Source organism: Scyliorhinus canicula, chromosome 6 (genome assembly GCF_902713615.1).
Source record: "Scyliorhinus canicula chromosome 6, sScyCan1.1, whole genome shotgun sequence".
Taxonomy (NCBI): domain Eukaryota; kingdom Metazoa; phylum Chordata; class Chondrichthyes; order Carcharhiniformes; family Scyliorhinidae; genus Scyliorhinus; species Scyliorhinus canicula.
Window position 1 is genome coordinate 112,359,265 of NC_052151.1, and position 21,749 is coordinate 112,381,013.

General features: G+C 43.5%; 1 protein-coding gene across 1 annotated transcript in view; it reads left to right on the forward strand.

The window, feature by feature from the left end:
- LOC119967399 (intersectin-2-like) overlaps window positions 1-21,749 on the forward strand; it is a 323,719-nt gene that overhangs the window by 209,005 nt on the left and 92,965 nt on the right. The window contains exons 22-29 of the mRNA XM_038799906.1: window positions 845-989; window positions 1,944-2,149; window positions 7,023-7,084; window positions 8,968-9,137; window positions 10,017-10,062; window positions 10,476-10,597; window positions 19,390-19,486; window positions 21,215-21,406. Coding sequence (XP_038655834.1) covers window positions 845-989; window positions 1,944-2,149; window positions 7,023-7,084; window positions 8,968-9,137; window positions 10,017-10,062; window positions 10,476-10,597; window positions 19,390-19,486; window positions 21,215-21,406 — 1,040 coding nt within the window. The remainder of the gene's footprint in view (window positions 1-844; window positions 990-1,943; window positions 2,150-7,022; window positions 7,085-8,967; window positions 9,138-10,016; window positions 10,063-10,475; window positions 10,598-19,389; window positions 19,487-21,214; window positions 21,407-21,749) is intronic.

The window sequence follows — 21,749 nt, forward strand, 5'->3', positions numbered from 1 at the left end:
TTCTGAAGGGCAATTAGGGGTGGGCAACAAATGCTGCCTCGCCAGCGAAACTCGCATCCCATTAAAGAATAGAAAAATCATATTTTGTAAAACTGTTTCAGCATTTTCCTATCAAAAAGTATTTATAATATTTAATAACCGAGATACATTTTAAAGAATATTGAAATATGCCTGAAGCTACCCTAGTGCATAGTTAGTTACAGGAAGGTTTAACACAGGTTTTTGAAGTGGACTAATAGCTCAGTAACGTAAAAGTAAATTATTGTGGATGCTGGAATCTAAAACAAAAGCAGAGAGCTCTGATGAACAGTCATCCAGATTCGTAACTCCACAGATGCTGTCAGACCTGCTGAGATTTTCCAGCATTTTTTGTCTCAGCTCAGTAATGTAAACTGATCATTCTTATGGAAGGTATAAGAGCTAGGAGCAGTAGTAGGCAATTCAGCCTCTCGAGCCCGCTCCGCCATTCTATATGATCATGGTTGATCTCCTCTTAGCCTCAACTGCAACTTTCTGCCCGTTCTCCATTACCCTTCATCCCATTACTCATTAAAAATCTGCCTATCTCCTAATGTTTACTTAAAGTCCCAGGATCCACCACACTCTGGGGTAATGCATTCCACAGATTCCCAACCCTTTCGAGAAATACTGGGGTATCCCTTATCCCAAAACTATGACCTCTCATTCTAGATTGCCCTGAAAGAGGAAGCTTCTGCTTTGTAAATACCTTTTATCATATTATATACCATAGTTCCATGTCATATGAATTATTGTTAAATGTTCTATATTTTCTCAAGGATTTTGGTCTGAAACAATGAAACATCTGTTTCCTCCTTTCCAATAGACCATATGCTCAAAGTAAAGTGGGTGATGAAGGGAATCTCCAGTCAAGTCGAGCCTTTTCTGGGATTAGTGGCAGTCCCATATGGCAGAAATCTGCTTTTACTCCAACTCTTCCTCCTGGTTCTGGATCACCTGTTTATGATCAGGTATGTCTGTCTCATACCTTTTTGCTATTTTTTTGAAAGAAAGTAATGTGTTTACTCTGTCTATGTGTACTTTAAATCTGCAGACTTGTTTACATATTTCCATTAATGCGATGAAATTCAATCTTACTTAACTCTGAGCGACACACTCTAAATGTAACAAGATGGTCTAACCCCATAACACAGACAGTGGTAACTCCTGTTAACAACGCCTTAAATCGTATAACACTTTTAATGGTGAAAAATATCCCAAGTTTCTTAACAAGAGTGTCCTCGGACAAAAATCGACAGAACGAGATATTAGGATGGATGACTAAAAACTTGTTTGAGTATTTAAGGTTAATGAAGTTCTTAAAGGAAAAGGAAGTAGTAAGGTTAAGGGATTAAATTTCAGAGCTTGGGGCCTATAGACTCGAGGTATGAATGCCAGTGACAAAGGGAATGGAGGATACACAGGAGGCCAGAGTTGGATGAGTTTTTGTAGGACTGGAGGATGTTACAGAAGTAGGGAGGGAGGAGGGCCTCTCATAATGATGCTTCTCCAAATTCCAATTTCAATGCACCACTCTACCTCTTTGCCCTTATCAAGCTCAAATGCTGCTTAAATTCACTTACAGTCACCTTTTGTGCCTCCCTTTGCATCCTCTGAACCCATTGAGAGACTTGTTTCAGTCAACGTATGAGCATCAACCACAGCTGCTCCATCCTTCTGTCTCACCAACTTTACTTCTTGTGTACCTTCTGTGAATTCACCTCCATCACTTCTCATCCTGCACACCTATGTGTACATTATTACCCCTAGAACTACAGGCAATCAACAGCCATCACCTGTCTCTGAATTCCTTTTTGCGTTGTTTAAGGTGCACTGTTTTAGTTATTTTGCTATTGTTCTTAAGTTTTTAATTTGTTATTTGGTATGTACTCCAAACTAAGTTGTTAAAAATTCAAAATCTGTAGGTTGAAAATATAAAAGCTTTCAAGGCACTGGCACTTTGTTCATGGACGGCAAAGAAAGAGAATCATTTGAATTTCTCAAAGGACGATGTGATTGAAGTCCTGGAGCAACAAGACAACTGGTGGTTTGGAGAGGTTTGTGGTGGAAAGGGCTGGTTTCCCAGGTCGTATGTCAAGGTCATCACTGAATATACGCAGCCATCCATAGAGTAAGTTCTTTTTTCTGTTGATGCCTATTTCTGACACGTTAGCTAAATCAGGAAGATAATAATGTTAACTGCATATGAAATTTAATGAGAAATCTGTACATGTTCTAACTCTATAACCATGTGCTCTCCCTGATATATTTTCTGTCCACTATAAATTCCAGTGTCCACATTTATAACAGAAACTGTCCATGCTAATCTTGTCAGGCTATAATTATACAGCATCTCAGGAGGTCCAATCAGATGACAGGCAGCTCTACAGCCTGAAAGCACCACTGGGAATGATGGCCCTGTTGATAATGCAGCTAGTCCACCATGAGGATCATCACTGGAGGCTAAACAGGATTTGTCTGGTGGCCTTGCCATGTGACAGAACTATGTCCCCTGTCGTTAAGTGGCCACTTGAGGAACTCTGTTAGACCATGGATAGTGTGTCCAAATGCCAGACCGCTAGTGAAATCCCTGCACGTGTGGGTGGGCAAAGGGCATGGGGCCTCTGTGGGGGGACTTCATTATCCACCACCGAGTGGCTTGGTAGCACCATCACGGCTGAGACTTGAAGGGCATGGCTGGCAGACAGAGCCTGCAGCAGGTGGAAAGGAACCAACGAGAGAAAAACCTAATTGACCTCATTCTCACTAATCTACCTGCCATTTGTCATAAATTGGTATGAACGACTCAGTCAAACCCCATCTTTACATTGTAGTTATCCTCCATCCTGTTGTGTGGCACGACCACTGTGCCAAATGGGACAGATTTTAAACAGATCTACACAGGGCATTCATGGGCCATCAGCAACAGTAGAATTAAATTTAACCATAATCTGTAACCTCATGGCCCAGCATATTCCTCACTCTTATCATTACCATCAAGCTGGGGATCAACTCTAGTTCAGTGAAGAGTGGAAGAGGGCATGTCAGGAGCAATATCAGGCAGACCTAAAATTTAGGTGTCAACCTGGTGAAGCTACAACAGGATATTTGCATGCTAAACAGCCGAACAGCAAGTAATAGACAGATCCAAACACTCCCACAATCAATCGATTAGATCTAAGCTCTGCAGTGCTGCCATATCCAGTCATGAATGGTGGTGGACAGTTAAGCAACTAACTAGAGGGGGAGGCTCCATAAATACCCCCATCCTCAATGATAGAGGAGCTCAGCACATCAATGCAAAATACAAAGCTGAACCATTTGCAACCATCTACAGCTAGAACTGCTGAGTGCATGATCCATCTCGGCCTCGTCCTGATATTCCATCACAGATGCCTGTCTCCAACTAATTTTATTCACTCCACTCCATTTCTTTACTCAGAGAGTAGTAGGGGTATGGAACGCCCTGCCTGCAACAGTAGTAGACTCGCCAACTTTAAGGGCATTTAAATGGTCACTGGATAGACACATGGATGAAAATGGAATAGTGTAGGTCAGATAGGCTTCAGATGGTTTCCCAGGTCGGCGCAACATCGAGGGCCGAAGGGCCCGTACTGTGCTGTAATGTTCTATGTTCTATGTTCTATGTTCTATGATATCAAGAAATGATTAAAAACACTGGATACTGCAAAGGCTATGGACCATGACAACATTCCAGCAGTAGTCCTAAAGTCGTATGCTCCAAAACTAGCCATACTCCTAGCCAAGCTACAACATTGACATCTGTTTAACAATGCGGAAAATTGCACCGGTATATCATGTCCGTAAAAAGGACAAATTCATCCTGGCCAATTACCGCCCCATCAACCTCCTCTTGATCCTCAGCAAATAGGGGGCAGGCGGCATTCACAGTGTTATCAAGCAGAACTTGCACACAAATAAGCTGATGCTCAGTTTGGATTCCACCATGGTCACTCAGGTCCTGATCTCATGACAGCTTTGGTACAAACCGACAAACTACTGAACTCTAGAGCGGAGGTAAGAGCGACAGTCCTTGACCACAAGGTAGTATGTGGTTAAGTGTAGCATTAAGGAGCCCTAGTAAAATTCAAGTCAGTGGGATTGATGGGGAAACTCTTCACTGGTTGGAGTCATACCTGGCATAAAGGAAGATGGTTGTGGTTGTTGGAGGTAAATCATCTCAGACCCGGAATATTGCCGCAGGAATTCCTCAGGGCCGTGTACAAGTCTCAACCATCTACAGCTGTTTCATCAAGGACCTCCCCTCCAACATAAGATCAGAAGTGGGGATGTTCACTAATGATTGCTCAATATTCAGTATCATTCGCAAATTCTCATACTGAAGCAGTCCATGGCCATATGCAATGAGACCTGCACAACATTCAGGCTTGGACTGATAAGTTGCAAGTGACATTTACGCCACACAGTACCAAGCAGTGACAATCTCAAACAAGAGAGAGCCTAACATTCTCCCCTTGACCTTCAATGGTATTGGTAATGTTACAGTTAACTTCGAGCATCCATGTTCCAGTAGCAACATGCATTTTTGCATACCTGTTGTAGCCTTGAGCCGTGCATAATGATTGTAGAGGCACCAACCTTTGTTCCATCACATGGCTGACCAAGAATCTCTCCCGCTCTTACTGCCTACTATTGGTGGAAGGAGTTGCAGGTTGATACTCAAATTCTTTGACTACCTTATGAACGCACCTACATTGTTCATCAGGTCATGTAGTGGGATTTTGATATTTCTAGCTCAGCGGCAGGGTTGCTACCTCTGCAGCGCAAGACTTCCTTCGATGGCATTACCATCACTGAATATCCCACTATTGATATCCTGAGGGGGGGTTAACCATTGACCAGCCATATAATTATTGTATCTACAAGAACAGGTCAGAGACTGGGAATTATGTGGCAAGTAACTCCTCTCCAAACTTTCTAAAATCTGTGCACGATCTGCAAGGCAGGACTGCGATGGAATACTCTCCACTTTCCGAGATGACTGCAGCTCCAACAGTACTAAAGAAGCTCAACACCATCCAGGCTTGGTAGATTGCACCCCTTTTGCAACCTTAAACATTCACTCCCTTCACCACTGATGCACAGTGGCAGCTGTGTATACCATGTATAAGTCAAAGTAAAGTAACTTGTCAAGCTTCCTTCGACAGCTCCTTCCAAATATGAAACTTTTACTACCTAGAAGAACAAGGGAACCAGATGCATAGGAACACCACCACCTACAAGTTCCCCTTCAAGCTATCCTTACATGGAACTTTATCACCATTCCTTCACTGTCGTGAAGTCACGGCACTGTGGGTGTCCCTCAGGGACCCGTGTTGGGCCCACAATTGTTCACAATTTACAGAGATGATTTGGAGTTGGGGACCAAGGGCAATGTGTCCAAGTTTGCAGATGACACTAAGATGAGTGGTAAAGCGAAAAGTGCAGAGGATCCTGGAAGTCTGCAGAGGGATTTGGATAGGTTAAGTGAATGGGCTCGGGTCTGGCAGATGGAATACAATGTTGACAAATGTGAGGTTATCCATTTTGGTAGGAATAACAGCAAACGGGATTATTATTTAAACGATAAAATATTATAGCATGCCACTGTGCAGAGAGACTTGGGTGTGCTAGTGCATGAGTCACAGAAGGTTGGTTTACAGGTGCAACAGGTGATTAAGAAGGCAAATGGAATTTTGTCCTTCATTGCTAGAGGGATGGAGTTTAAGACTAGGGAGGTTATGTTGCAATTGTATACGGTGTTAGTGAGGCCACACCTGGAGTATTGTGTTCAGTTTTGGTCTCCTTACTTGAGAAAGGACATACTGGCACTGGAGGGTGTGCAGAGGAGATTCACTAGGTTAATCCCAGAGCTGAAGGGGTTGGATTATGAGGAGAGGTTGAGTAGACTGGGACTGTACTCGTTGGAATTTAGAAGGATGAGGGGGATCTTATAGAAACATTTAAAATTATGAAGGGAATAGATAGGATAGATGCGGGCAGGTTGTTTCCACTGGCGGGTGAAAACAGAACTAGGGGACATAGCCTCAAAATAAGGGGAAGTAGATTTAGGACTGAGTTTAGGAGGAACTTCTTCACCCAAAGGGTTGTGAATCTATGGAATTCCTTGCCCAGTGAAGCAGTTGAGGCTCCTTCATTACATGTTTTTAAGGAAAAGATAGATAGTTTTTTGAAGAATAAAGGGATTACGGGTTATGGTGTTCGGGCCGGAAAGTGGAGCTGAGTCCACAAAAGATCAGCCATGATCTCATTGAATGGCGGAGCAGGCTCGAGGGGCCAGATGGCCTACTCCTGCTCCTAGTTCTTATGTTCTTACATGGACAGCACCGGTTCAGAGGGTGGCTCACCATCAACGTCCCGAGGACAATTAGAGATGGCAACAATTACTGATCTAGCCAACGGCACCCACGTCCCATGAAAGAATAAATTGAAAAACATGCCACCAGATTTTACGTGCTTCCCCAGTCCCTGCTGCCTGCCAGCTCACTCCTGGGATGGGGATGAAAAATTCTGGCCATTTTGTTTTGAAATTACTTTGTAAGTTATACCATTTATATCATCATTACTTCCAAATAAGTATATTTTCCCCAAAACCCTTTCTCATTTGTCCTCTCCACAGCAGAAGTGGGTTGGTAAAGGTCAGGTGATGTTTTTATGAGTTGTTAAAAATATGTTACGGTTTGTTTCATGCCCAATACCAAATTACTTCAGCAGAATGCTGTAGATGCTGGAAATCTGAAACAAAAGCAGCAAATGCAGACCAGACAGAGTTTGGTGAAGAGGGGAACAGAGTTAGCATTTCAGTTCAAGGACCAGAACTGATGAAAGGTCCTCAACCTGAATTGTGAACCTTGTTTCTCTCTCCACAGATGCTGCCTCATCTGTTGAGTGTTTCCAGCATTTTCTGTTTTTGCACTAAATTAACTACATTGCTGAACTGCCTGTAAACATTTTGTCAACAGATCAGAACCTGTTTATGCAACGGTCAACAAGAGCTCCAGTCCAGTCTCTCAACTCATAGAAGGTAAAACATCTCCAATACCTTTTTTCAATGACTCCAAGATTAACCTAAGAGAACTTTCCTTGCATCAGTATGGATGTAACGTAACTGCAAACAAAATAGGGTATAATGCTAGCTTTGCCAATCAATACTTTCAAATAAGTATATTTTCCCCCCAAACCCTTTCTCATTTGCCCTCTCCACAGCAGAAGTGGGTTGGTAGCGGTCAGGTGATGTTTTTGTGATTTAAAAAGAAAATTAGATATACACTACTCTATTTATTTTAATGACCAAAGAAGACACAGATGGCAGGTTAGTCCATTGACGGGCTGTATCAAAAAGCATGGGTGTTAATTGAAACAGGATTCCTCACACAAGGTCCCAGTCTCAGGTAGAAGCTGACACAATGTACAGTCTACCAGAAAAATAATGTCCGGAGGAATTCTTCGAAACATAACATAGGCATTGTCATTTACAAAACAAAGGTGTTTAATTGTATTTGCTGTTTATTTGTTGTCTATTCTTTCATGGGTTACGAGCATCACTAATTACCCTTGAACAGAGCAGCTCGCCACACAGTTTCAGAATCAACCACATTACTGTGGACCTGGAGTCACATTTAGGCCAGGTCATGTAAGAGTGGCAAATTTCCTTTCCTAAAGGACAATAGTGAACCAGATAGGTTTTAATGACAATGGTTTCTTGGTCACTATTAGAGTAGCTTTCCAATTGCAGATTAGGACTAGTAACCTAGAGATCTGGACATGGGTTCAAATTCCCACCATTGTACCCGGGTCCCTGGAGCTGTGAGGCAGCAGCGCTAACCACTGTGGCAACGTGCCGCCCATCAAATAAAAAATCATTTTCTGGGGCTGGGAGTATTGAACAGATTGATTAGAAATTTCTCTGCCCTGTGGAGAGGATGAGAATGTGGGACTGGGAGGAAACTTGAGAATTAGCGTACCGGTTGGCTACCCAACATGTTCCTCACTTTGAGCAATCTTGCCAGAAGGTGGGTCAATGCAGCAGTGGCTGGTAATCAATTAGGCCAATTGGAGCCCAGATTATAGTGGCACAGGAATCCTCTCTACAGCGGACAATTCCCCAGATGATGCTGGTCCGGCAGGTAACTGGAGGTGACCTCCTGGCATCTGACCAAAGACCGTCAACACCTCTTAATCAGCCTGACACGGAGCCTTTGGGGCAAAAGGGTCACAGCCACAAGAGCGGCTCCCCATTCATCTTGATGGCCTGACAGCTATGGCCCTGATTGATTTTGTAATAATTACAATACTGCCGTGAGCCTCCATTTTGAGGTGCCTTTGCCACCTTTTGCCTGTCTCAGTAGCGTCCACATCTCCCAGCGGCGCTACCTACCATCCAGAGCATGGGGTCCTTGGTTTCTGGCTCCCACCTCAAAAGCCTGCTTGCTGGTCCTTACTTAGAGTACAAACAGCTTTAATTGGCCACCTCCCATAAGATCACATACTGTGCGGCCATCTGAGTTAAGACCCACCTTTATTCCTAATTACATGAAATTTTCAAAGAGAATAGGATTCCACCTATTAGTTCTGCTGCAGGAATTTGGAAGTAATAGGTAGACTGTCAAAGAGTGGATTTGAAAGAAAGGGGAAAAGCAATTGATGAAAATTAAAGTCTGGAAATAGGTGGCTTCTTCTCTGAAAGAAGTACAAATATACTGTGTAAAGGAGAGGATGTGAACAAATATTGTTTCCGTGTGGGTGGGGGAACAGAGCAAAGTGCAAGGTTAGCTTGGCTGATTGAATGACTTGAATTTGTCACTTTAACTGGTTGAAAATAATGTGCATGCATTACTTTTGTTAGTTGAAAGAAACCTCAGAGTTGTGGCATACATCTATTTTAATAATAATCTTGCATTGTTTTAGTAGAGTACATTGCACTATACCCATATGAAAGTGCTGAAGCTGGAGATTTAACCTTCATGGAGGGTGACGTTGTTCTGGTCACGAAGAAGGAAGGTGAATGGTGGACAGGAGTTATTGAAGATAGAACGGGTGTCTTTCCTTCAAATTACGTCAAACCAAAGGATCCAGATGTACGTTTACCACTTTATTATTTGTGTTCCATGACCACTTATGAAACATTTTACTCTGAACTACAGTATATTTATTAAATAAGTTTTCCATTATTTTAGTGGGTTGAAAAACACACATTGGATGAGTTGAGTTTAGGTGAACAAAAATTGTGATAACAATGAAGTAGGTTATATGATCTCAATTGTTTTGTGTACTCTTTGTAAGTTATCTTTAGTAAAGAAAAGAAACCCCCTCTTTGGCTTCCCCCCTTAACCAATCTTGTTTCAGTTCAGATAACTTTGAGCCCAAGAGGGTAGGATAGACAAGGCAGTCTTGTACATCACCAATATTACTCCTGATATCTGGTTAGTTGCTAAGGCACTGTACAAATGGTAATTTCACAAAAACTCAAAGTCATCAACATACTTGGCATGCTGCTTACAACCCACTAATCAAGGCTCTCACAAAGTTATTAAGACCTTGATTCCAGGACTGATTAAAGGAGAATTCCACTGGAACGGTTGCTCCCAGTACTCATGAAAACAACACCCTGAAGTTTGCACTACTTAATTCTGGTAGTACTTCAGAATAGGGAAAGGCGTAAAGATGGGGAGAGTCACACTGGCGTGTCTAGTCACAGGCAGTGTTCGGAGACTTGAAGCAGGCTATATCATTTACTTTTTTCAGTGTCCTGGTATCAGATCAGGCAGCAGAAGAAAGAGGGATTGATAGAATGTTTTACAGTGCAGGAGGAGGCCATTTGGCCCATCGAGTCTGCACCGGCCCTTGGAAAGAGCACCCTACTTAAGAGAGAGAAAAGTTGCCGGAAAAAGGGAAGACCTAAATATCCCATGGAATGAAAATTCTGTTGTAATTCTAATTATTGTTTCTTTGGTCAGGGATCAAGTAGTTCGGGAAGAGCAGGAACATTAAACAAGAAGCCAGGTACTTCTGCTGTGTGTTTGTTTTGTAAATGTTGTGTTAATGTTTAAAAATACGAAAAACCATTGCTATTACTAAAGTTCACGTAGAAACTTGGTTAGGTGCTTGATCATTTGGAAATATTAAAGTTGTGATTTAATTAAATTTGATTTTCTTAAAGGGAAAGAAACTCTAGAGGAAAGCTATTTTTTTGGTGTAGGTTGCTCTTCCAACTTTGGGAAGGCAGGATGTAATGCGGAAAGTCCTCAGCTGACTATACCATGATTCTATTGGTGGTTGCACCTGTGCCATTAATTTGTATTTTAGTGCACAGTGAAAAATATTTTCCACCAGGATAGTAATTTTAAAATTAGCCAGATTGACTGTAATGTTTGCTTGACTACTTGCATTGTAGTTAATTTAATATTTTCTCACAGAAATTGCTCAGGTAACCATAGCGTACACTGCAACAGGCACTGAGCAGCTCAGCCTCACCCCAGGCCAGTTGATACTTATTCTGAAGAAAAATGCTTCTGGATGGTGGCAGGGTGAGTTACAGGTAAGCACTTCAATAATATTAGTACTTTTGCAATAAGCATGAATAAGCACAAAAAAAATGGCAGTTGCCATTATTGAAAGATCATTGTGTTCCTGTGGCATGGAGAAATAAAATGCACATGTAAGTGTGATAGTTTTCTACTATCTTCTGTCTTTGTAATCTACAAGTCAAATATTCCTCAATTGTGAGGAATCAAAAGGATAACTAGTGGAAGTACTTCCAGAAAATGCCTAATCAGATTCTTTGCGAGTGCTGTTGGGAGGAGTTCAAACTAGTTTGGCAGGGGGAAGGGACACAACGTATTAGTAAAATAGAGACACATCATATAGTAGTGAAGGAAGCATGTCTGAGTGAGTTCAACTATGTTGAATGTCAAGAGAGTAAGACGAGGCTGGATGGTCTTTACTTTAATGTTAGGAGTGTAAGAGGTAAGACTGATGAGTTAAGGGTGTGGATTATCACATGGAATTGTGACATTATTGCCCTGGTTTAGCTCAGTGGGCTAGACAGCTGATTTGTGATGCAGGACAAGGCCAGCAGCGCAGGTTCGATTCCCGTACCAGCTGAGAATTCTGAGTTTTCCTGCGTACCCGAACAGACGCCGGAATGTGGCGACTAGGGGCATTTCACAGTGACAGTTAATGGAAGTCAATAAAGATCATTTATTCATTTATTTTATTTATCACGGAGACATGGTTAAGGGAAGGGCAGGACTGGCAATTTAACATTCTGGGGTATAGAATCTATAGGCGAGACAGAGAAGGGTGTAAAAAAGGAAGTGGTTTGCACTATTAAGGAATCAATTACTGCAATGAGGAGAGATGATATCTTGGAACGGTCCTCAAACGAGGCTTTATGGGCAAAATGTAGAAATACAAAGGGGAAGTCACATTACTGGGAGTATAGGCCCCCAAAGAGTCAGTGGGAAGTAGAGTAGCAAATATGTAGATAATTTACTGAGGTGTGTAAGACTAATAATCGGGTAATTTTACGAAGGGATTTCAACTTCCTCAACATAAAATGCGATAGTCATAGTGTAAACGGTTTCGAGGGGGCCCAAGAAGAGATGGAGCAGTGCTGGATCTGGTTCCGGGAAACAAAGCTGGACATGTGTCCAATGTGACAGTGGGGGAGCATTTTCGTGATGGTGACCACAAACGGTACAGTTCAAATTTCTTATGGACAAGGACAAAAATGACAACAAAAGACGGTTTTGGATTGGGGCAAGGCAGATTTTACTAAAATAAGGCAGGAACTGGCCAAAGTTGACTGGGAACATATTCTTGCGGTAACATCTACAGTGGAGGGCATTCAAAACAGAAATGGGGAGAGTACAACTCCAACACGTAGGGGGAAATGTAGGAGCAATAAGTTATGGGAACCCTGGATAGCTAGACTAATCCAGGACTAGATAAGAAGGAAGAGAAAACCTTTTTGAAGTCTAAAGGGATAAATTCATCTGCGGCCGTAGAGGAATATAGGGGGTGGGATTCTCCGTTTTGCTGGCCCCCGGGGGTTTCCCGACAGCGTGGGACTGTCCCACAATGGGAAACCCCATTGACCGGCCGGCGTAACGGAGAATCCCGCCGACGGGTCGTGGCAGAAATCTGGCGCGGCAGGGCGGAGAATCCAGCCCAGGAAGTGCAAGAGGTAATTTAAGAAAACAAAAGAAGAGCAAAAAGGGGGCATGGGAAAGGACTTTTGAATTACATGAGAGAAAATCCTAAGATATTCTATAAATACATTAAGGGAAAGGTTAACCAGGGAAATAGTAGGGCCCATTAGAGACCGAGAGGGCAATTTGTGTGTGAAGATGCAGGACATTGCTCGGGTGTTAAATGAATACTTCTCATCGGTCTTCCCTCAGAAGAAGAAGAACATAGGTACAGAATTCAGGAAATGAGACTGAAGACCTTGAGCAGTTTGACATAGGAAGGCTCTGATGGCCTTAAAAATAGACAAATCAGCAGGCCGAGGTGAATTGCATCCCAGGCTGCTGTGGGAGGCATGGCAGGAAATTGCAATGGCTCTGACTTAAGTTTTTAATTCCTCTCTGGTCATGGGGGAAGTGCCAAATACTGGGTTACAGCTAACGTTCCACTTTTCAAGCAGGGTGGTAGAGATAAACCAGGGAATTACAGACTGGTGCGTCTCATGTCAGTGGAAGGGAAACTCTTGGAGAAACGTCTGAAGGAGAGAATTAATTTCCACTTGGAAAGGCATAGATTCATTAGGGATAGTCAGCATGGCTTTGACAGAGAAAGGACATCATGACGAACAAATTTGCTGGGTCCCTTATTCTTTGTTTTATATACACAAATTATATAGACGAGAAAGTGGGAGAATGATAAGTAAGTTTGCAGACGACAGCAAGATTGGTAGGGTGGTTAACAGTGAAGAAAAGGATCATAGATGACAGGAATATATAGATGGGTTGGTCAGATGGGCAGATAATACTTAACTCCGACAAGTGCGAAGTGATGCATTTTGGAAGAAGAAACAGGACAAGGGAGTATGTAATGAATGGCAGGGCACTAGGAAGAGGAACAGATGGATCTTGGGGTACTTGTTCACAAATCCTTGAAGGTGGCAGAGCAGTGAATAAGGGTAGTTACAAAGGCATATGGGACACTTGCTTTTATCACTCATGTCTTAGAATATAAGAGCAAGGAGGCTATGTTGGAGCTGTGGAGAATGTTGGTTACTCCACAGCTGGAGTACTGTGTGCAGTTCTTCACCTCACTATAGGATTGCACTGGGGCTCAGAGCAGATTCGCCAGGATGTTGCCTGGGATGGAGCATCTGAGCTCTAAGGAGAGACTGGGTGGGCTTGGATTGTTTTCTTTGGAACAGAGAAGGCTGAGGGGAGATATGATTGAGGTGTAGATTATGAGATTATGTATGAGATTGAACAGGGTAAATATGAAGCAGCTGCTCCCCTTGGTTGAGGGGTAAATAACAAGGGCATAGTTTTAGGGTGAGAGGTAGGAGATTCTGAGGGGATTTGAGAAAATCCCTTATGGAAAAAAAATCACCGAGGGTGGTGACAATCTGGAATGCAGTGCCTGGGAAGGTAGTCGAGGCTCGAAACCTCACAACCTTTAAAGAGCACTTGGATCAGCATTTGAAACACCATCAGATTCAATGATACAGGAAAGTTCTGGGAAGTGGGATTAGGACAAGATAGGTTGTAGTTATTGTCGGCGCAGACTAGATGGGCCGAAGGGCCTTTTCTGCACTGAATGAGATCAGAATCAGTCATATTTTCAAGTGAATCCAGAGGAGGGTATGGTCATCTGATAGTGTTGGATTTTTTGAGGTGTTCTATTTTTAAAGAGCCAGTTTTAAAAAAATTTATAATTGTGCTTCTGCAATTTAAGCACTTGCTTTGCCGTGGCTATTATGAAAGTCATAAAGGAAATAACATTCAAAGGGGTATCAACAAATCATACTGAAGGACTTATGAATAACGTACATGCACATAGTGTTCATTTTTAAAAATGGATAATGAATGGGGCTTGTTTATGATTATTGACAACTTTGTCTGTGTAACTCACTGGTAAAGGCACATTTGGAATATGATGTGGAATTTTTGGCAGTCTACCCTCAGAGAAATATTTACAGTCCAGACATCCTCTCCTTGCTTCCAAAGACCATAAGACATAGGAGCAGAATTAGGCCACTTGGCCCATCGAGTCTGCTCCTCCATTCAGTCATGGCTGATATTTTCTCATCCCCATTCTCCTGCCTTCTCCCCATAACTCCATATCCCCTTATTAATCAAGAAACTATCTATCTCTGTCTTAAAGACACTTGGTGAATTGGCCTCCACAGCCTTCTGTGGCAACGAGTTTCATAGATTCACCACCCTCTGGCTGAAAAAATTCCTCCTCATCTCTGTTTTAAAGGATCGTCCCTTTAATCTGAGACGGTGTCCTCTGGTTCTACTTTTTCCTACAAGTGGAAATATCCTCTCCACGTCCACTCTATCCAGGCCTCGCAGTATCTTATATGTTTTTCATCCTTCTAATCTGCAACAAGTACAGACCCAGAGTCCTCAAACGTTCCTCACACGACAAGTTCTTCATTCCAGGGATCATTCTTGTGAACCTCCTCTGGACCCTTTCCAAGGCCAGCACATCCTTCGTTAGATATGGGGCCCAAAACTGCTCACAATGCTCCAAATGGGGTCTGACTAGAGCCTTATACTGTACAGCCTCAGAAGTATATCCCTGGTCTTGTACTCTAGCCCTCTTGACATGAATGCTAACATTGCATTTGCCTTCTTAACGCGACTGAACCTGCACATTAACCTTAAGAGAATCGTGAACAAGGACTCCCAAGCCCCTTTGTGCTTCTGCTTTCCGAAGCATTTCCTCATTTAGAAAATTGTCTGTGCCTAGATTCCTCCTTCCAAAGTGCATAACTTTTCCACATTGTATTTCATTTGAACTTCATTGCCCACTCTCCTAGCCTATCCAAGTCGTTCTGCAGCCCCCTTGCTTCCTCAGTACTATCTGTCCCTCTACAGATCTTTGTATCATCTGCAAACTTAGCAACAGTGCCTTCAGTACCTTCTTCCAGATCATTAATGTATAGTGTAAAAAGTTGTGGTCCCAGCAGAGACTCCTGAGGCACACCACTAGTCACCGGCTGCCATCCTGAAAAAGAGCCCTTTAACCCCACTCTTTGCTTTCTGCCAGTCAGCCAATCCTCTAACCATGCCAGGATCTTACCCTTAACACCATGGGCTTTTAACTTATTTAACGGTCTCCTATGCGGCACCTTGTCAAAGGCCTTCTGGAAATCTAAATAAATCATGTCCACTGGTTCTAACTTCCTTGTTAGCTCCTCAAAGAATTCTCACAGATTTGTCAGACACGACCTCCCTTTGACAAAGCCGTGCTGACTCAGTCCTATTTTACCAAGCACTTCCAAGTGCTTCGCGATCTCATCTTTAATAACAGAAGACTCTAAAATCTTACCAATGACCGAAGTCAGGTTAACCGGCCTATGATTTCCCGTCTTCTGCCTCCCTCCCTTCTTAAACAGGGGTGTTACATTAGCCACCTTCCAGTCCTCTGGGACCCTTCCTACCTCCAGTGATTCCTGAAAGGTCGTCACTAATGCCTCCACTATTTCCTCAGCTATCTCTTTTAGGACCCTGGGGTGTAATCCATCTGGTCCAGGTGACTTATCCACCTTCAGACCTTTCAGTTTCCCCAGAACCTTCTCCTTAGTAATGGTCACTGCACTCAACCTCTGTCCCTGATTCTCCTGGAGCTCAGGCATCCCGCTGGTGTCTTCCTTCGTGAAAACTGATGCAAAGTAACTATTCAGTTTGTCTGCCATTTCTTTGTTTCCTATTATTACTTCTCCAGCCACATTTTCTAGAGATCCAATGTCTATTTTTGCCTCTCTCTTACATTATATATTGAAAAGATTCTCTTCCTATCTTCCTTTATATTACCAGCTAACTTGCACTCATACTTCATCTTCTCCCCCCTTATTGCTTTTTTAGTTGTCCTCTGCTCGCTTTTAAAGGCTTCCCAATCCTCTGGTTTCCCACTAATCTGCGCCACATTCTATGCTTTTTCATTAACCTTTATGCTGTTCTTGACATCCCTCGTCAGCCATGGATGCCTTGTCCTCCCCTTAGCATGTTTCCTTCTCCTTGGGATGAATTTCTGTTGTGCCTTCCCAATAACCCCCCAAAACACCTGCCATTGCTGTTCCACTGTCTTCCCTGCTAGAAGACAGTTCCCTGCACTGTCTTCCCTTCTCCAATCAACTCTGGCCAGCTCCTCCCTCATGTCTTTGTAGTTACTCTTATTTAATTGTAATACCGTTACATCTGATTGCAGCTTCTCCCTCTCAAACTGCAGGGTAAATTCTATCATATTGTGGTCACTGCTCCCTAAGGGTTCCTTCACCTTTAAGTTCCCTAATCAAGCCTCATTACAGATCACCAAATCCAGAATTGCGTGTTCCCAAGTAGTTTCTGTCACAAACTGCTCCAAAAAAACCATCTCTTAGACATTCCACAAATTCCATTTCTTGGGATCCACAATCAACCTGGTTTTCCCAGTCCACCTGCATATTGAAGTCCCCCATGATTATTGTAATATTGCCTTTTTAACATGCCGTTTCTATCTCCTGATTTATTTTCTACATCACATCCTGCCCACTGCTAGGGGGCCTGTACATAACTCCCATCAGGGTCTTTTTACCTTTGCAATTCCTCAACTCTACCCACACAGATTCTATGCCTTCTCATCCTATATCGCTCCTTGCTATCGATTTAACTTGATTCCTTACTAACAATGCAACCCCGCCCCCTTTGCCCATCTGCCTGTCCTTTCGATAGGACATATATCCTTGGATATTTAGATGCCAGCCCTGATCCCCTTGCAGCCACATCTCTGTGATCCCCTTGCAGCCACATTATCGTACTGGCCAATTTCGATGTGCGCAACAAGCTCATTTACTTTATTCCATATACTGCGCGCATTTAGGTACAACACCCTCAATCTGGAATTGGCCACCTCCCTTTTCACACTCTCCTCAGTTATTGTACCCTGTATTGTGGCCCTTTTTGATTTTTGACTATGGCTTCTCTGCCTTACACTTTCTCTCTTACTGCTTTTTGTTTCTGGCCCCGTCTTACCTCCCTCCGACTTCCTACATTGGTTCCTATCCCCTGGCCACATTAGTTTAAACCCTCCCCAACAGCTCTAGCAAACCCCTCTCTCCCCCCCCCCCCCCCCCCCCCCCCCCCCCCCCCCCGGACATTGGTTCCAGTCCTGCCCAGGTGTAGACCGTCTGGTTTATACTGGTCCCACCTCCCCCAGAACCGGTTCCAATGCCCCAGGAATTTGAATCCCTCCCTCTTGCACCATCTCTCGAGCAATGCATTCATCTTCTCTATCTTGACATTCCTACTCTGACTAGCTCGTGGCACTGGTGGCAATCCTGAGATTACTACCTTTGAGGTCCTACTTTTTAGTTTAACTCCTAACACCCTGAATTCAGCATGTAGGACCTCGTCCCATTTTTTACCTAAATCGTTGGTGCCTATGTGCATCACAACAGCTGTCTCTCTCTCTCTCTCTCTCTCTCTCTCTCTCTCTCTCTCTCTCCCCCCCCCCCCCCCACCCCACAGAATGTCCTGCAGCAGCTCCGAGACATCCTTGACCCTTGCACCAGGGAGGTAACATACCATCCTGGAGTTTCGATTGCGTCCACAGAACCGCCTGTCTATTCCCCTTACGATCGAGTCCCCTATCACTATAGCCCTGCCATTCTTCTTCCTGCCCTGCTACGCAGCAGAGCCAGCCACGGTGCCGTAAACCTGGCTGCTGCTGCCTCCCCCTGGTGAGCCATCTCCCTCAACAGTATCCAAAGCAGCATACCTGTTTTACAGAGAGATGACCGCAGGGGACACCTGCACTGCCTTCCTACTCTTGCTCTGTCTTTTGGTCACCCATTTTCTAACTCCCTCAGCAACTTTCATCTGCGGTGTGACCAACCTGCTAAATGTGCTATCCACGACCTCCTCAGCATCGCGGATGCTGCAAAGTGAGTCTACTCGCAGCTCCAGAGCCGTCAAGCGGTCTAACAGGAGCTGCAACTGGACACACTTCTTGCACGTGAAGGAGCCAGGGACAGTGGACGTGTCCCTGAGCTCTCACATCGCACACGAGGAGCATGACATGGGTCTGGGATCTCCTGCCATGTCTTAAACCTTAGGTTAACTTATTCCAAAAAATGAAGGAAAAAATAAATAAATATCCAAATGAAATAAAAACTACTTACCAGTCACAAAATCATATTGGCCCAATCAGTCAGCTATTTAGCTCCAGTGCTACATGTCCTCGTGATATTTCTGTTGCATGGGTGGCATTTAATTTAGTTTACTTCATTTCTGACTTGTATATTACATTAATGCCTCTGTCTCATAGGTTCAGAGGTGAAAATAGTGTTCTCACAGCCAAAGGAAAGTCATGTATTTTGCAGTTAAAAAAACAAAAAAAGAAAATTGCACCAGTAGATGGGTTTGTAATTAAAAACAATTTGATCTTTGGCTCTTGCTGGAGATGTTAAACTTCAATGTAGAATTATAGAATTTACAGTGCAGAAGGAGGCCATTTGGCCCATCGAGTCCGCACCGGCCCTTGGAAAGAGCACCCGAGTTAAGCCCATGTCTCTACCCTATCCCAGTAACCCCACCTCACCTTTTGGACACTAAGGGGCAATTTAGCATGGCCAATCCACATAACCTGGACATCTTTGGACTGTGGGAGTAAACCAGAGCACCCAGAGGAAACCATGCAGACATTCTCTTTTTTTTTTCAATTTTTAAAAATAAATTTAGTATATCCAATTATTCTTTTCCAATTAAGGGGGCAATTTACCGTGGCCAATCCACCGCCTTGCACATCTTTCGGTTGTGGGGATGAGACCCACGCAGACATGGGTAGAATGTGTAAACTCCACACGGACAGTGACCTGGGGCCGGGATCGAACCCAGATCCTCGACGGCGTAGGCAGCAGTGCTAACCACTGCGCATGATGCCGCCCCTCGTGGACATTGTCAAGGGAGCTTCACATTTATAAATACTTGGCTGACTTCATGTCATTTTGAGCTCTTGGATGGAGTGCCATCTGAGAGAAAGGATTACAGAGTATGGATTAAATTGAACCGCCTATTATTACCTATGACGTTGAACATGTTGAGAAATGTTTTTATTCCGCTGCTTGTTTTCATTTTTTATGGTCTTTTTCATTTACAGGCCAGAGGTAAAAAGCGCCAAAAAGGATGGTTTCCTGCTAGTCATGTCAAGCTGCTTGGGCAAAGTAGTGGAAAATCCACTCCAGCTCCAACTTCAGGTGAGCAGAATGATGTTTCTAATGGCTTTAGGGTGTGACTTGTGTTTTCTTAATAGTGTAAGACTTGATTTGAAAAGTAGTGCTTCATTCTAGTGAGGGTGGACATCCACTTTTAAATCTTTTAAAGTGTTAATTCATTCACAGATCTGTTGAGCTTATTTGGATTTATTCAGCACCTTTCACAACCCATAATGTCCCATAGCGCATAACAGCAAACAAGTACTTGTTCACTCTTGTAATCATAGAATAATACAGCGTGGAAGGAGTTATTCTCCCCAGAATTCCTATTCCAGCTCTGTAAAAGAGTGATTCAATTAGTCCCACTATCCTGCCCTTTCCCTATAGACTTCAAGGGCTGGATTCTCCGATTTGAAGGGCTGACGCTGGCATGGGAACAGTGGCGTTTTATGCCCGAAAAGACGGTGTAAAAGCTGCACCATTCCTCTGTCTGGTGGGGGGACTAGCAGGCACACAGTGTAAATCCCCCGTCTTTAGCTGCGGATAAGCTCGGCGAATTGCTGGGTCCGTGGCCACGCATGTGCACGACGGCGGCCTGTAGCGGCCGCGCCATGCAACATGGCACTGGCCGCGTACGGACCCGGCCTGCCAAATAATGACTCCCTCTGGTCAGGCTCGCCGCCCCCAGACCACCCCCACAAGTGCCCCCTGCCAAAGCCCCCCCTGCCTGCGGAATGGCTCCCACCCAACTGTGCCGGCGCTGGACCCAGCCCCGATGCCGGGTTCACGAAAGTAAATAGCATGAGTGACCACGCCATTGGGAACTTGGCCCATTTGGGGCGGAGCATCGGGGGAGGGCCTCGGGTGACGACCTGAGGCCGTCTATACGGCGTGCGGCGTACGCTGCGAGTATACCATTTTGGGGGAGGGGGGGGGCGGAGCATCGCAAAAGCAGTGCAGCCCCCGATTTCGACGTAAATGGGGACTCTCCAGCCGATTGCCGAACACGATTTCGGTGTCGGAGTCCGGGGAACCCGCCCCAAGTCTTCATCCAATTGCTTTCAAAATTTGCCATTGAATCTGCTTCCACTACCCTCTCGGGTAGTGCTTCCAGATCATAATTTTCTCTTTAGTTCTTTTTTCTTCAAGTCTCCTTTTTTGACATTTCAAGTATGAGAGCTCTGGTCATTAAACCTCCTGCCACTGGAAACAGTCACTCCTTATTTATAAGCACTCGTCATGATTTTGAACACTTCTGTTACATTGGTCTTTAGCCTTCTTTAGTTTAAAGAAAACTATTCCAATTTCTCTAGTCTCTCCTCATGAATTGTGGCACAAAACAATAATTTGTAACTGGATTACTAATCCAGTAACATGACCACTGCACCATTTATTACAAATTGCTTTGAGAAGTCAATGGTGGCTCTTTTGATGGTGTAGGGGAGAGAATTCCAGGTTAGTAGCCTAGCAAGTAGGGTGGGCAAGAGGGTTGGCCATTTTAACTATAGACAAGATATTGAGTTCATAATTTTTGAAGTTTGTGAATCAAATTAAAGATTGTACATTATGGTTTTACAATTATTTGAAAACCTTCTCCCAACCATATTTATGATTCTAATTCTTAAGCACTGATTTGCAGTATTATTTGTCATTTACCTTTTTTTTGAGGTCTACTTTCTCTCTGCTTATGCCCAAATCTGTACTTGGATACAAATTATCTCTCTGGCAAGCTCACTCACTTGATTTCAAAATGTTTTATTTCTTTTCCAGTGTGTCAGGTCATAGCTATATATGACTACATTGCCGTGAATGACGATGAACTCAGTTTCTCTAAAGGGCAGTTAATGAATGTGCTAAACAAGGATGATCCTGATTGGTGGCAGGGAGAGCTAAATGGAATAAACGGCTTATTCCCTTCCAATTATGTCAAGATAACCACAGAGTCGGATCCAAGTCAGCAGTGTAAGTAATGAAAACCTATTCAAATATTATCCTGCAGAGTTGAGACAAACACTGGGAAAATAAAGTTTAAATATTTTACTGATCAATTCTGGCTGTGTTCTGGCATACAAATTTAACCCGATAAGCAAGCACTTTGGCCCTTTTTAATAATTTGCAAACCAAGATTAATTTTTGGTGCTGTTGCCCTGTGGCCTACCTGCCTTTGAGGCTAAAATGAAATAAAAACACAGATGCCGGAAATTTAAAGTAAAACAGAAAACATTGGGAATACATAGCAGGCCCATTAGCAAGAGTAAATGGAAAATCTGATTGTTGATCAGTGGTGCAAATGGAAGCAAAATAT